Raw genomic sequence first — 15,550 nt, 5'->3', positions numbered from 1 at the left:
AAACTTTTCTGTTACTCATTAAAATAAAAAAATAATAAAACATATTATAAAAAAAAGCATAAAAATTTAGACGTTATTTACAAATTTGTGCCTAAAGACACATCACTAGAACATTTGGTTGAAATGTTTCCTCTGCTTTATGGTCAAGTTAAACACATGATTAGTTCAAGGAAACATTCTGAAATATAATATTTTTTAAATCTCATTCATGGGTTGTTCAAAGACATTACTGAGCTTTCACCACTTATTGATCCAAATCTGTGGCATATTATGCTATCAATTGAAAAAAAATATTTTAAAAAAAAAGTTAAGTATCAGTCACTATATAAGCTCCTGGTTATGTGTACCTCAATATCAAGGTTTAGCTTGCTGAGGCAAGTTCCATCTTCCAGGAGCCAAACTTGTACTTCACCTGAAATTGTTACAGACTGTTGAACAGAGAAAAACATAGTCAAAAGAGGATGAAATAACCAAATAGTCTGGAAGTGACTAGTGATCTTCTATAGAATATAAATTCAACTGATCCCTGAGCATAGCAGACCAAGGGTTACTAGTTTCACTTGAGATTATCTAGTTTTTCTTCTAAGTCCAGTTGCTGAAAGGCACACCTACCTAAGGAAAACATTTAGTAACTTTTGTGAATTGTTGCAACTACAGGAATGGTCTTTAGCAGAATGAGACAATTTAGGACAAAACATATAAGCTGGATCAATATTAGCATTTCTACCTTTCTGCCAGCAATAGAACAACCTGCTTACAATTTTCTTTGCATAGTAAAGGGCTCGAGGAGAGGTCTTGTTTTCTCACATGAAAAATGATGCATATAATGGTACTTGACTTCTTCTTATATCCAGGAAATTTTTTAATTCCACAGTAAAGTAAGGCTAGAGATCACTCAACCCTCACATGACTCACACAGAATCAGGTAAAATTTACTGTTCCCATGCTAATGGCAACAAAGAGATTCAGCCAACTCAGTTGACTAAGACCTCAGGTCTCCTAGGCTGGCCACTTGAAGAATTCATGGCCTGAAAATGAATTGCTGGATAAAATATATGTCTTGCAGGAGTAAAAGACATAGGAGGAAAGCAAAGTATTTCTTAGAATGGACAGATCCATGAGTAAGGCCTTCTTTGTCCCTGGACCCAGGATAGAGGTATCTCTCAGGATGTTCCAATTTGTGCAAAAGGCTGAAAAGATCAGTAGAAATTTCTTTTTCTGACATCAGTTCTCTGAATTGAATCCACCTTTTGCTCAGCTATCTTCCCAAACAATAGTAAATCACACAAATCAGCAGCAGAACATATACAACATTTTAGCAATCCATAAATTATCCAACCTGCACTCCAGGGCAAATTCTGACCCTTTTATAGGCTGTACCTGAATTAATGCCATTTACTTCCTTAATAAGAAGTTATACAACTGTAACAAATATCAGAACCATCCCAATTCTGCAAGGCCTGTACTTTTGTGCCTTTCCACATACTGGTTACCTGGAAAGAGCCACTTTTCTATAGAAAACAACACAATTTCTTACCACACAGTACTTGTTCCCTGGAGTAAGAAAATCAGCTGCCAGAAAACAGCTGCTGCATGTGTCCAAAAGTTTGACAGCTTCTCCACTGTGGGCAGGTTTGTAACTATAGACTGGTCCCTGACAAATAAAGAGAAATGGTCCATCACCGGGCTATGAAATTTTTCATTAAAAGCTTTCAAAGACTTCAACAAAAAACACCCATCTTTATGAGCTTCACTCTTTGAAGTTTTATATTTGACTCTAAATTGAGGTAAAAAGTGCCCAGTAGGATTCTTCTGAATTTAGTGAATTATATTAATTTATGCTAGCTGAAGATGAGATTAGTTCATTTTCGAGTGATCCAGCTAGTCACATTTTCAAGTTTTGTTTCTCAAAACTGCTTTAATAAAATAATTTAAACCCACTCAATTTCATGTTACTCCAGAAATCAATAAATCTTCTAAACCAACACAAAACAAAAATCATAAATCTTTAGCTTTAAAAGATGTTTTTATCTAAATATCTTAAAGCCACTTAGAAACAATTCGTAACTAATATTGACAAAGATTTTAGAACTTCTCTACTCATTTTACAAAAGGAGAATGAAATCAGAGAGAGTGTGAGCAAAGTTACCGTTGCACTGCTGTTCTGTACACAAAACCTCACACACACAACTACAAAAACAGTTAAAGAGTTTTAAAAATGACAATTTAAGTTATTTACAGTCTGGGAAAATAGGTAGAATTTGAGTATTTGGGACCCTTGTGTAAGATTTCTGGACATCAGGCTGGTTAAAGAAGGATCTTGGACGGGGTTGCCAGACAACTTCATGCACATGTGGAGAACAACTACTGCAGAGTCACAGTAGGTCTGATATACCCCACCTACACTTTTCTTCCTGTGCAGGCACACATCAACCCTACAGTTCATGCTCAGTAGGTCCTCTATGGCCCGGACACACGGGAGATTCTGACCATGTACTCCACTGTGCACACAAGTATTTCTTTCTGTTGGGAAATCCCAATATTAGGCACTTTATATTCAACCATCTGTAGGAGGCAATTGTTCTGTGCTTCGTTAAAAGTCTTCCCAATTTTTAGTAAAAACACAGAATGTACTATGTCCATCTCTCATATAATTTGTTGACTTGTGTGATTACATTAGACATTTCATACTAATAGTATCAGTATACACATAGAGAATCACAGGAACATCCTAGTATGCAGTGCTATTATCTCAGATGCTATACCTGGTCAGTGACAAGCAGAAGACTGGTGTAATCAGGAGAGAATATGAGGCTAGATATGGATTGTGAGACATCAGCACAGACTTTCATCTCATACTGCAGATCTTTGATGTGATAAAACAATAAAATGCCATCCTGTGCAGAAAGGTACAAATCCACATTAGGTCTATGTCACTTATACTATCTGGCAAACTGAAGTGCAAGAATTTCTGAAAATCTCTAAAGTAGCAATGTTTAAGTGAATCCCACCACTAACACTCCCATTTGTCTGTAGCATCTCTAAATCCGAAGGACTCTTATCCTGGATAATAAATCTATTGAAAACAAAGGTGTTTTTTAATACAATTCTTAGTAACAGCCCATGTTTGATAACAACAGACTCTCTCATCAGCTAATAGTTAAGATTTCATATTGTTCTTTTTGAGACAGTATAAGAATTTGTCACACTCTTAAGCAGGAATGTACAATGACATTGTCACATTGGTTAGATACTGAGTTAGATTTTGCACAAAACAATTTGGCAGTTCTCTTGGCCATTTTCTCTCCTTTTCTATATTTTGCCCATCCTTCTATCTGGTTCCTCTACAGTATTCTTAGTCTTTTGTTAAAAACGGGATTGTCCTCTTTTGTTGCTTCTTTGACTACAAAACTGGAATCTTTTCACACGCTACTCCCCTGTCTCAAGTCTTAACAAAGAAAATATAGACAACACCAGACCTTTATAGTCCTGCAGCCCTTCACTTTTTCTATTTCCTGTTTTTGTGGTGAACTCTGCAAATATGCTCCATTTCAATGTTCTTTGATCTTCACACAATAAGAGTAAGTTAAAAGCACAAAGGATGCCTCACCCTTCCAGCTGCGTATAGTCCTTCATTACAAAATGCCATGGAAAATACTGGGTTTTGCCGATCATTTAGTTCGCCACCTGAAGGCACAAAACCAACAAAAAATACCAAATTTAATTTTTTTTTTTGTACTGGGAGCTCAAAACAAAGTGTTTGAAACAAACCCTAAATCCTAACTCCAATAAATTACAAGTGATTGCAGTTCTAAAAAAAAGTTGCTAAAACAAAGCAGTAGGGAACCCATTCTAGCATCACTTATTCCAATTTAAATGAGAAAGAACAGAAATTATTCCACTGCCACTGTTTCTCCTGAGGTTTTAATTTGGCTGCCTATTAGCACAAAAGCCATTAATCTTTTGTCATGTAAACACACATAAGATTGCCAACAGTGTGTCTTACAGAAACCAGTGTGAGATGAGTTTTTCTAACCAGCTGTACTCACATATTATTACTCCCAGACATCAGTGGTGCTGCCCAAAAATCTATTAGCTTGATTTGAACATGGAAATACCTTTCTTTTTCTGTACTTCTCTACGAACATATGACACCACATCCGATATTTTCTGCATGTACTCTACACAAAAGAAAACAATTTATAATGTCAATCTTGCTTGTATGTCAATATTGCAATCAAAGTCATTTGTATTCCACTTTACTGAACAAAGGCCAGGTTCAGTATACTATATTAAAAATGTGCATTCTTTCCCAATATCTATCATTTCTGCCATCTATGCAACTGAGCAAGCACAGTTCTGTGATTCAGCTTACAGCTGTAAAAGGGAGATAGCAATACTTGCCACAGAGAGTGGTACAGATGCAGATTTATCTTTCTTCTAGTGTTAAGTTATGGTATTGCTATTTCTAGCAATGATTTTTTAAAAAAATTTGATATACTTACAAAGAAGACTTAGCCAGTCTGAAAAAAATGCCCAAGTAAAATGTTGGGGCTGCTTATGATTCTGTTTGCAATATCATAACAGGAATTAGGCATGTGCTTAAAGACGGTCATGCACTTAAGCATTCTGCTAAATAGATACAGATTGCAGTATGTTTTAAATTAAGCAGAAGCTTCAGTATAATATAAATACAGACCATCTTTTTATACAGTTTTAGGACAGGTCTTAAAGAAGAATATACAGGCCAAGAAAAAGCCCAAATGGTAAATATTCCTGTTGCCTTCTACTCAACTGGCAAAAACCAGTTCTGGTCATACCTCAGCTTTTTATTTTTTGCTGATTTTCAACTCTTGATTTGCTAAATTTAACACTGATAGTTTTGAAAAGAGAAATAATGCTGGTTTGTTGTTTGGTTTTTTTTTTAAAAGCAGCCTTCCATTTTGGTGATAACTATCAAAAGTGAAAGCCAGGGATACTTGCTACAGCTCAAAAAATCATGAAAAAAATTACATGAAAAAAAGAAGAAAATATGATGGGGAATACATATAAGGCAGACAAATTGCCTTGGCAGGTTGCAGTCAATCACAGGTCCTCCCATTCTAGAATAAATTAAAAGCAGATTTCTTTGTTTGAAGCCAAAGATATCTTCTGTTCACTCTCTATGTTCATATGTTCTGCAGTAAAGTCTTAGTAAGAGCTGACATTAAGGAATGCTATTAAGCAACACTACTTCAGTTTTGTTGTTTGAAGACTCATAATGAGTCCTCAGAGATCACTTCTAGCAACACCTAACGTAGCAAATAAAGATTATCCAATATTTCATGAAAAATAAAATAAATTCTTGGTATTTAACTAATAGTAAAAAGACTGTGTCAAGCTGCTATACAAATAGTTTAATGTTAATCTAGTATGGCTGGTTAATACAATCTGGGCTCCTGGAAATACAGTTACTTTTATCAATTTTGATGTACTTAGAGGGATTTTTTCTTTTCTCTCTTTCTTTTCTTTTTTTTTTTTTCCAAAGAAAAACAGAAGTCAATTATTGGGAAAGAATTGACTAAAAAAACTCACACAGAAGCTCAAAAGACATTCTCAAATGTTTACTATACTAAGAAAAGAGAAGGGTTCTGCAATATAGCTTTATAATTTCCGTAAGGTACGCAATAGGAGAACAGAAGAAAGCACAAAAAGCTTTTATCTGTCCACTTTCCTCCCTACTTGAATAAAACACACATAGCTATTTCTTACCAGGTGGGGGTTTTGGTTGAAGAATAGAAACTCTGTGTTTGTCAGCATTAATTGCCAAAATATATCCTTCTTTACAGCCCATGTATATTTCTGAGGTTGCAGTCCAGCAGTGGGCAGTGGGATGCACAGAAGTCTTAATACTATTTCTAGGCTTCAGCATGAAAATAGACAAGTTCAATCAACAGTTGACAAATACCTCTGCAAGCAGTTACATTCATTTCAAGGCAAAAGAAAAAAAGATCATTACCTCATAAAGTCTGACCACATAACCATGTGGTTCTTGCATACTTGCCATTACTAAAACACACTTTGTTTGAATTGCTTATCTTATTGTATAATCCAAATTGCTCTGTAAAACAGCTCTTTCATCCTTTGTGTCATCTGCAAATTAATGCTAGAAAAATCCCTGACCCAGAGTTCCTTTGTGCCTTGAGCTTCATTTTGCTAAAAAAACCTCTCATAAATCTGTCAACCATAAAACAGGAAGAACAGAACTTCTCCACCAAATATTATTAAAGACAGAGAGTGACCTGTTCAGATACAACAGTAACAGGGGTCATAAAAATACCATGATAGAAAGAACCAAATTAAAGAGAATTCGGTGAGAGGAAGAGGGGAACAAAACACAGGAAAACCTTGGGAGAACATTTAAAAGAGATGATTCCAAGCACCATGCACGTGTGCCAAACTGGTGAGGAACACTAAACAATAGGATGGATGAAAAAAAAGAAGATCCTATAATTCTATAAAACACCTGCTGGGTCACTAAAGGTTCTATAAAAAAGAAAATATGGATGGACTTGTGATGAAAACATAGGATAGAGATTCACAAGTACCTAGATTGGATTAGCAATATATGCCAAAGATTTGCTATATGATTCTGGGTAAGTAACTTTTTATGCTTACAAAGCATTTTTAATTTCTCAGGGGAAAAATGTTACAGAAACAAAGTATATTAATATTTGCTTTATAAATCAAATAGGACTAACAGTAATAAATCTATAGCAAATAGGGCTTTACATCACCCAGAGAAACATTTAATATAGGCATTTTCACTGATTTTATGAGGCTTGAACATCACAAATCTTTGGGAAGGTTGTAACTGAACTTCTGCAAAACAAAAGCTCCCTGTGTAAACACAATTTCTGTAATGTTCTTTTGTACCCGCTGTCTTTACACATCAACTAGGTAAAATATGCTAATCCTAGGATGAGATTATGTAAATCCCAAACCAGGTTGCTTCTTGAACTGTGCATTGGTACGGTGGTGCATAATAATAATCATAATGCTGTCTTTTTTTGAACTTCTCTCCCTTTTGATTAGCACCTCTTCAGGGAAAAAAAAAATCCATGATGGCTCCTTGCCATCAAAATGTTTTATAAAAAGACAATGGAATAAAATTGGTGGTAGAGATGAAGTGGATTCAAGTGGGCTTGTCATGGAAAAGCATATTAAGAAAACTCAGGTCCCAGCTTTAAGAAATACAGAAACAAAACTAAATCAATGTAATGCAAGAAAGAAAAGCTGTAGGATATTTCAATTTCTTTCCCTCTGCTGCCCCATTGTGGTTACGCTTGGGTACATATCCAACCTCAGTATGTGGTTCTAGAGTATGGAACACTGACACATTTCCAAGAAGCAAACAATCACACCAGCAATGGGCTTCCTTTTCTTGCTTGCCTCTCGCACATTCCTTAAGAGCGGGATACAGCCTCCAAGGGCCAGGGAATACAGCTTACTCCTTTTCAATAACAGTCTGAACACACCTCATTAACCACCACAGGAGAAGTAGGTTGTCTTCTACTAACTGAAGTAGCATTGACGATAGTAGAGAGGAAAATAACTCCAAGGTATTTCCAAAAGCGGATGAACAGATTTTAGGCCAGAGCCAGATAACTGCTCATGGACATTTGTATTGGTATACAAACCATCAGTGACAGTAACCATTGATAGATCTGCCATAGCAGCCTGTCACTTTATAAAGACAGTGAAGAACAGTGGTTATAGCACCTCTATTTTGGACAGCCTGGTCCATTACAGCAACTGTAGTCTGAAGATATCTGGCTATCAGAGGAACTCAGCAATCAGTGGTCTTAATCTTAGAAGAGAATTCCAAATTTGCAAGTTAAATGTTTTCACACTTCTAGTTGGTAGTCAGGTGAAAGTAGATTTCAAACAAAATGAGAACACTTTTGAAGCCTCTCAAAAGAGGCATTTCAAGGGAGGTTAAAAAGTAAATGATCTAATACAAGTGAGACAAATGGCCATGTCCAACACTGACAGTGGTATGGAAAGGCATTTCAGAAGCAGGGGTTGCTGTCTGGAATAAAGCCTTCAATGTTTCCATATCTTGAGACATTTTGAAAGTAAAAAAGAAAGCAACCCCAAAGGGAATTAAGGATACCTGAGGGTTACTAATAGTTTAGCATAAGAATAGGTTTTCAAGGTTTCAGCAGGTTATGTTAGCTTGGGAATAGTTAAATGCTGACACACTTCATGTTTCTTCTGGGATACAGATTCGTACCTCCACTGCAGATATGTTACTGTGCTAGGGCCTGTGTCAGAAATCCCAACATTGCACTGCACTATGCAGCAGCATTATGCCTTCTCCATCTCCTGTCAAAATGGATTTCAAAAATATTGCTGAGATAACAGATCTATTTACTGGGTTGTACCTATTTAACAAACATTAAAATTATTAATTTATTAACACCTATTTGCATAGAAAGTATAATGACTTGGAACAGTAAAAAATAAAAATTTCAATAAGTACCACGAATGTTTCTGCTTCATCTCCTACCAGTCCAGCAATGGCTGAAACTGGCAAATCAGGGCCATGGTATGGATCATCACTACGAGAAACGGGGAAAAACAAATCCTCATGAGGACTTATGGACCCTTGTTCATCAGGGAGTTCCACAGGGCTGTGAAAAAGTAAAAGACACTGTCTGAGGAGCAGAAATATGTATAATAAATGCTGATACAAAATAGAGAAATATGTTTTCAAAATGGGCTTTCTTTCTGCAAAAGTAATAGAGAAAAAGTGAATATATATATATATATAAAATATTTACACATGTATTCTGTAATGAGAAAAGGCACAGAACCCTTCAGTGTTCTTTGCAGATTGCAAATTAAGGCCTTGTCTATACTTTCATTAGTATAACTGTGTCAGTGGCAATATGTTGCTCATATTAATAGTTAACAAGATTAAACACAGTTGGGAATGGCAGAGTATGAGAATGCCACTGAAAAAGCGAAATACTTTGAGGACTCCAACTTGAATGATACACACTACTTTTATACCAACTTCAAAAAACATTTTAGCATACAGAAATACTAGTTTAGTGTGCTCAGTGAATTGCATTGACAGAGCCACCCTCTCTGGACCTGTAAATTAGCCACACAAGTTGGAAATTACATGGAAAACTGATACTGCTTTTGGTACAATTTGTGATTACAACAACATGTTGTTTAACTATACTTACAAAGAAGAAACGGATCCAAATTTGATGGTGTCATAGCCACAAAAGCAATGCTCAACATAGCTACTTACAGAAGAGCAGAGCAGGCACTACCTTAATTCAGCCACGCAGCGTTTCATGGAGGCTGCCAAAGCAGCTGATTAGTATTAGCTTCATGGTGTGCATAATCCGGTCATGTGAGTGGTAAGAAATGAAATCATAAATTCAATTCACTTGATTGACTAGACAGATTCATAGTGCTTGTGATTTAGCAATTACTAGATGAACTGTATTGGACTAAATCCTTTGCAAATAGATGCGTTGCTAGTCTTAGTTATTAAAATATACTTCTATATTTTACTCTCAACCTAAAGGGTGTTTCACTTACTTTCGCTTAAGGTGATGCTCGTCCTCAATCCTTTCAATGTGCCAGATGGTAACAGAGCTCTCGCCAACAAAACACAGTTGTTGCCAATTCATAGGGTTAAAACTTAAAGAGGTCGCTGTTATCCCTGGCTGAGACTCACTGCACAGGAGGATATTTTCTTGCCAGTTCCTTCATTAAGGAGAGTAAAAGAAAATAAAATCCATTAAATAAGTAAAAACATTCATGCCAAAGATTTGGATGTGATTACGACTGACGTTCAAGATTCAGTTTGGAAAACAAATACCTCGTCACTGACAAAAAATTGCTGCTGCCAAACAAGTTGAGTCCTCTTGAAAATGAAAAGGATGTGGTTAATTATCCACACATAAAATTATTACTGCTAGAAAATGAATAACTAACATTTTAGAAACATTATCATGCACTTCCTCTTGTGAAAAAACCACAAGAGTCAAGAGAAATGGATTTTTTTTTCAACAGTTCCATCAGTGACTACTCAAATGGGCCTAAACAATTAATTCTTCAGCACCCCAGCCTTGCTTAACACCTCCATGACATAATGACTGTAATGCTTGCAGTGGGAAGGTATCATAATTAGGAAATAAAACACAGCCTGTGATTACCTATGGATTAATTACTTTGTTAATGCAGTAATTCTGTTGTGAATGCAGACATACAAGCTGTGGCTGCATTAACTAACTTGGGCACAAACCAGGGTAGAATTTGTGTGGAGCTGTTATGTATAGCTGACAGAGGCCTGGGAATCTGCTTTCCACTGACTTCTCCTTTGTCCAGTATATTTTATGTTTTGTCCACAGCTATTTTATGTTCTCCTCATGTAATTTGCATGTTTTTCCATTATCCAGATTCATTCTTGATTGTGTTTGCATTTTTAGGTGCTGTCCAAGAACTGATTAACGTCACTTGAAGAAAACAGTTAAAACTGTTTCTTAATTTCTTGGACAATATATCTGACTGTTAATCTAAATAACATTTATAACTTCGGTATTTGTCATTATTGGTGAGAGGAAAAAGTCTAAAATGCATACTCTGCTGTAAATGGATTTAGTATAATCCCATTATTCTGGCCTGCAATAAGTTCACTCACAGAAATAGATTAGGATGCAAGAAAATTGTTAACATTGACAGCATGTGCAAAAAAATGAGAAGTAATCACACGTATACAGTAACCCTCATTAAAATTACAGGAATCTATAAGCTGCAATTCTGAATTTTAAAGATATCAATGTAGATTTCTTTCTAAAACTCTGTCAGCATGTTCTCATCTCATATCTAACAGATAATGCCATCCCTCTTTTATAGTAGATAATTTACTAAGATCTGAAACTATATGGTACATGTATCTGAAGAAGAATCTGGCATTAAGGCTCTCCTTTGTACAGAAAAGAATAAAGATCTAGGGATAAAATATCTCAGATGAAAGGCAGCTTTTAGTTATCCATACACTTTCTATATTTTGAGACCGACATAACTTTCAGAACATCTCTTATATCTCTGATTCCAAACTAGCTCCTTAAAATACAGGAGCTGTGCTATCTTCATACTGTAATGACACCTTAAGGATGCTAAACACTGAGGTTTCTATCATCTGTACACACACATTTCTACAATGAATGCACAATATAATCCGATTACAAAAATGAAGGTCCTGATTTCACAGTAAATTCACACATCTCTAAGTTATAAATTCTAAGGTTAATATTGTAAAGTAATTGTATTTTGTTACTAAATTCTTTCTGACTGGAATGTAGGGTGGTTTTTTATGACAATTAGGTGCTGATAGTTGTAACAAACTGATTCAAACTGGTTAAAATTGTTTTGCCTTGGAAATTGCCACTATTTTAAAGCATTTAAACATTTCTAGGTATTTCTGTTTTTAAGAATAATCTAGAGAAGTCTGTCAAGATGGTGGAATTTAGTTTAAGTGCACACAATGAACACACTGGACCAGGTGTGTCATTCCTGCTGTAAGTGACAAATGTGTCAGTTCTTGAGGCCAGCAAGGCTGTCTTGCTGGTTTCTAGTGTGATATACACACAGACATCCTTCCTGAACAGAAAACATTATTCTTCTTCATAAGTGATAAAGAAGAGGCATCTGCAATAGTACCTACTATCATTACTAAAATTCTGAAGTTACACTTCAGAATCAGCTTCACTGATCGTTGTACAAGAGAAGATCATTAATTTGGGAGTATACAAACTATTACTTACATGTCCTTGCTTGTCTTCCTTCTACTCCACCCTCCCACTCCACAATCAATGGGAGCTTGCTGGCAATGGAGGCAAGAGCAGGACTGTATTTTCACAGTACAATTAAAATATTAAATATTCCAACTTTCTGTATCTGCACAACATTACATATTTTCAATGACAATAAGCAGAGAATTATGTTCTAATCCAGTAATCCACGTTACTGTAATCACTGAGCAAAGTTATAAACCAGAATTAAGATCAAGCAAAAGTAATTAAGAGGACCACTGAACAGTCCAGGGGGACAAACCAGCAGAACTCAGCTTTAGAATCCTTTTCCTCTTTTCAGCAGGCAACTTTCTTCCACAAAAAGCATGGTACTCAACTTCCAACAGTGAACAGATAGTTATGATGCTGAAGACTTTGGAAGTACTCCAAAACACAAAATTTGGAAGAAGGTAGAAGATAGCTCTGGTAAAATTAACAGCCATTTTGACTAATGCTAGAAAATAAACAGCAATTTTGGTTACAGAAAGTTTGCAGACAACAATCAATCAGGAAAAAAAGGAAGAGATGAAGGCAACCAGTATGTGTTCTACATTTATTAATATATGCTAAAAAAGCACACACACAAAAATATGAATTAAATGCAAATGGTATTAGAGATTTTTTTTTAAAGCTCTTACCATACTGAAAGAACAAATTCTGGGATCGAGGAGTAACTGGCTAAATACGGGCCTGTGAAACTAAACGCAAGTAAGGTGTAGTCCAGCTGAGCACTACCTGAAATGTAAAAATAAAGTACACGGTCTTTTATTGCCCCAGACTTTATTGTACATTATCACAAACACTCTTCTCACTTCCCTTATATCCACTTTAATTCTTCAAAGACATCCTTCAGGCCCTTGATTTCTCTGCTTCACTCCAGACTATTCTTTTGATTTGATCGTAAAAATGTTCCCTATGTATCACTTCTTGGATTTTTTTCTATTTTTTCTTTTGATAATACTTGAATTTGAAAGTATTTTTCCTCAAGTATCCTGAAATCCTTTGCAATCATAATATCACTCATATACATGAAAAAAACAAGTAGTATGATCTTTATTTAAATGACAAGGGAACTGAAACATGGATAGGGTAAGCAACTTAACTAAGGAGAGAAATGTTATGAAGCAGGCAAAAATCTACACTAGATCCCAGACTTCAAAGTTTAACTGCAAGAACGCTCATTGCTTTCACATCTCGGGTTTCTCATGTGGTTTTCAGCAGTCTGCTTTGGAGCCTACTGCAGTATGGTTTTTTTTGCTTATTATAACTATATTTTCCTAAAACTAATTCCACTTAATTCCTTTTGTTTTCCTTTTAGATCAGCTTTGTTATGTATTGTCATATTCCTCCCCAGCTTGAACCTAAGTAAAAGCAGTGCAGTGGAAATCTCCTTCCACTGCTTTCCATGAATCTCGTCCTGAGACAGTTCCCTGTCACACTGTTTTTTAAGTCTTATAAAAAAACATAACTTCAGAAACTGGATTATTAAAGTATTGTTTTAATGAAATGGTGATGAGGAAGGTTACCACATCACTACCTTTTAATTCTGTCAGTTTATTCAGTTCTGGAAAACGGTGGATATATATGATGGGGTTCAGCTTCTGGTCGGAAAAGGCCACCACTTCACTGCTGGCATTTGCTGCAAAGGCTCCCACTGGGCCCGTTTGACACTGTAGTGCTGTTGTCTTCTTTGTTTCAATGTCCAGGAAGAGGATGTAATTACCACAGGGGTAGCAGACAGTTTGATTGTTGATAAAGCCAAAGCTCTTGTTTGAGAATCCCTGAACCCAGCTGGAAATAGAGCAACGGAACATTAAAACATTAATCAATGACACACATTTCTCAAAATGCTGTGCTAAAGGGAATGTTGTAGCCTAAGTTACATTGAACTCATGCTTGGGATTTGTAAGACTCATCCTCACAACAGTGTTGCAAAACCACAATAACTTCAAGATCTTGCATTATGAGTCACTAGTTCAGTGTTTTCAAAAACATAGGGTCAATCTTACCCTGATGAAGCACAACAGACTAGTGTAAGAATATGGAGAAACGCTTGTATTTCTTCCAGTTTTCACTAAAAATAAAATTAGTTCACAGACTCTGGTCTTGTACTCATATATCACAGTAAAGCATATACCCCTATTCTGAAAGAACTGCAGAGCTACAGTTTGTACTTGGGACCCTGTTGTGTTTGCTTAACCTTTTTACACTTTCATAGTTCATCTCATCCCCATAAAATAAAAAAAATACGAAGGCACAGCTTGTGTTTATATGAACCCAACCAGAAGGACTGTTCTGCTTTAAAGACACCAGTATTTTAACATGGCAAAACTCTGGAATGTAAACAGGATGTGTTACACAAGGACTGAAATAAATTACTGAAGCGGAGTCAGCTTATGAACTTACAACATGTCAACAAATTCATAACTACCTGCAGATGTTTTTACCTTTCAGAAATCCTGTGGATAAACATCAAGGTCCTCTTATCAAAGGGATTTATCACTAAGTGAGGATGTCAGTTTAGCCTGCTAGTACCACGCCAGGAAAGTTCCAGCAGTGTAACAGGCACCCTCTGTGCACAACACTGCTGTTACCACTTTCTCTTCTAATTTCCATCTCTGCTCTTCTTCCAAATAAGAGCATTTGACTGGGAGAGACCTTTGTTCTCTGCAATTGCTAGAAGCACTTTTATGCTCCTTTCATGAACATAAGTCAACCATAAGATCAGCTCAGCTGCTGATCCTTTGTACTCAGAAGATGGTACTACAGCCTCGGCACTCTCATACTTACAAACATATTAAAATTACTAGTCTTGAGATATTTATGTCCAGCAATAACTTCTTGTTATCTTTTCTGAGGACCTTCTGCTCTTGGCTTCTTTTGCTACACGCAAGGGGGAAATGGGAGCACGTGTTTTCTTCCCCTCTCCACCCGCGCTGCCCTGACAGATCCCACCACCGCGGGGCCCCTGTGGAGGCTGTGCCGGCCGCCCCCACCTCACTTCCAGCGCGGCCTCTTCGGCCGGGAGCTCCCGGCCGGGGCCCGACCCCGCCGCCATCGCCCCCGACGCCGCTGCCGCCCGTGCCTTGGCAACAGCAACGGCGTCTGCCATTGGCCAGGCTCGGAGCGCACACCTGATTGGCCCACGCTCGTGCACCACCCAATCACTGAGCGCGGGCGGGTATTTAAAGGGCCTGCAAGACAGCAGAAGGTACTTCTGATCCTGGCCCAGTGACGGTGGGTTCCTTCTCTCGGTCACCCTGCGTGTCCCTGCTCCTGGGCCGGTGTCATCTGCCCTTCTGTTAGTGGGACAGTTGAACTGTTCTTCTGTCACCTCTTATGCCTTTCCTGGTGGACTTGTTTATGAGGAACACCTCCTTCCTTGGAGGTATGTACGAGTTATCTGGATCTAGTGCTGGATTTAGAGGCTTAGGGGCTACAGTGGTCATCATCATGGCTAGGCTTCGCAAATGAAGATTTGAGAAGGACTCTACCCACGCTTGCTGCAAATGCACTGATGGCTAAAAAGGCCAATGCGAGATAGACAAGTCTGGTTGCAAAAGGCACAGTGGAAAGTCTCCTTAGGCGGTATTGGCAAGACACGATTTTTTCTGCATTGTTTTTTCTCCTCAAGAATGATTCTGCGTGCGTTCTCAAAAGAAGCGCAGCGTTATGTATAGTGTATCTCT

General features: G+C 37.1%; 1 protein-coding gene across 4 annotated transcripts in view; it reads right to left on the bottom strand.

Annotated features, from left to right (window-relative positions):
- CFAP43 (cilia and flagella associated protein 43) overlaps positions 1–14,982 on the bottom strand; it is a 44,125-nt gene extending 29,143 nt beyond the window's left edge. For 3 of the 4 annotated variants that reach the window (XM_017840267.1, XM_017840260.1, XM_017840273.1), the window contains exons 1-11: positions 14,858–14,982; positions 13,399–13,652; positions 12,500–12,596; positions 9,604–9,771; positions 8,525–8,675; positions 5,752–5,902; positions 4,119–4,181; positions 3,611–3,687; positions 2,766–2,897; positions 1,538–1,654; positions 348–428 (exon numbers count right to left, since the gene is read on the bottom strand). In XM_017840267.1, the coding sequence (XP_017695756.1) occupies positions 348–428; positions 1,538–1,654; positions 2,766–2,897; positions 3,611–3,687; positions 4,119–4,181; positions 5,752–5,902; positions 8,525–8,675; positions 9,604–9,771; positions 12,500–12,596; positions 13,399–13,652; positions 14,858–14,973 (1,407 nt within the window). In that variant the 5' untranslated portion in view covers positions 14,974–14,982. Of the gene's footprint in view, positions 1–347; positions 429–1,537; positions 1,655–2,765; positions 2,898–3,610; positions 3,688–4,118; positions 4,182–5,751; positions 5,903–8,524; positions 8,676–9,603; positions 9,772–11,834; positions 12,442–12,499; positions 12,597–13,398; positions 13,653–14,857 lie in introns of those variants that run through there. The other variant, XM_017840279.1, reaches the window with a different exon arrangement.
- Positions 14,983–15,550: the final 568 nt, after the last annotated feature.

Source organism: Lepidothrix coronata, unplaced genomic scaffold (assembly GCF_001604755.1).
Source record: "Lepidothrix coronata isolate B3197 unplaced genomic scaffold, Lepidothrix_coronata-1.0 Scaffold8, whole genome shotgun sequence".
Classification (NCBI taxonomy): Eukaryota; Metazoa; Chordata; class Aves; order Passeriformes; family Pipridae; genus Lepidothrix; species Lepidothrix coronata.
The sequence above is the reverse complement of the archived record's forward strand: the minus strand, read 5'-3'. Positions and strand labels throughout refer to the sequence as shown.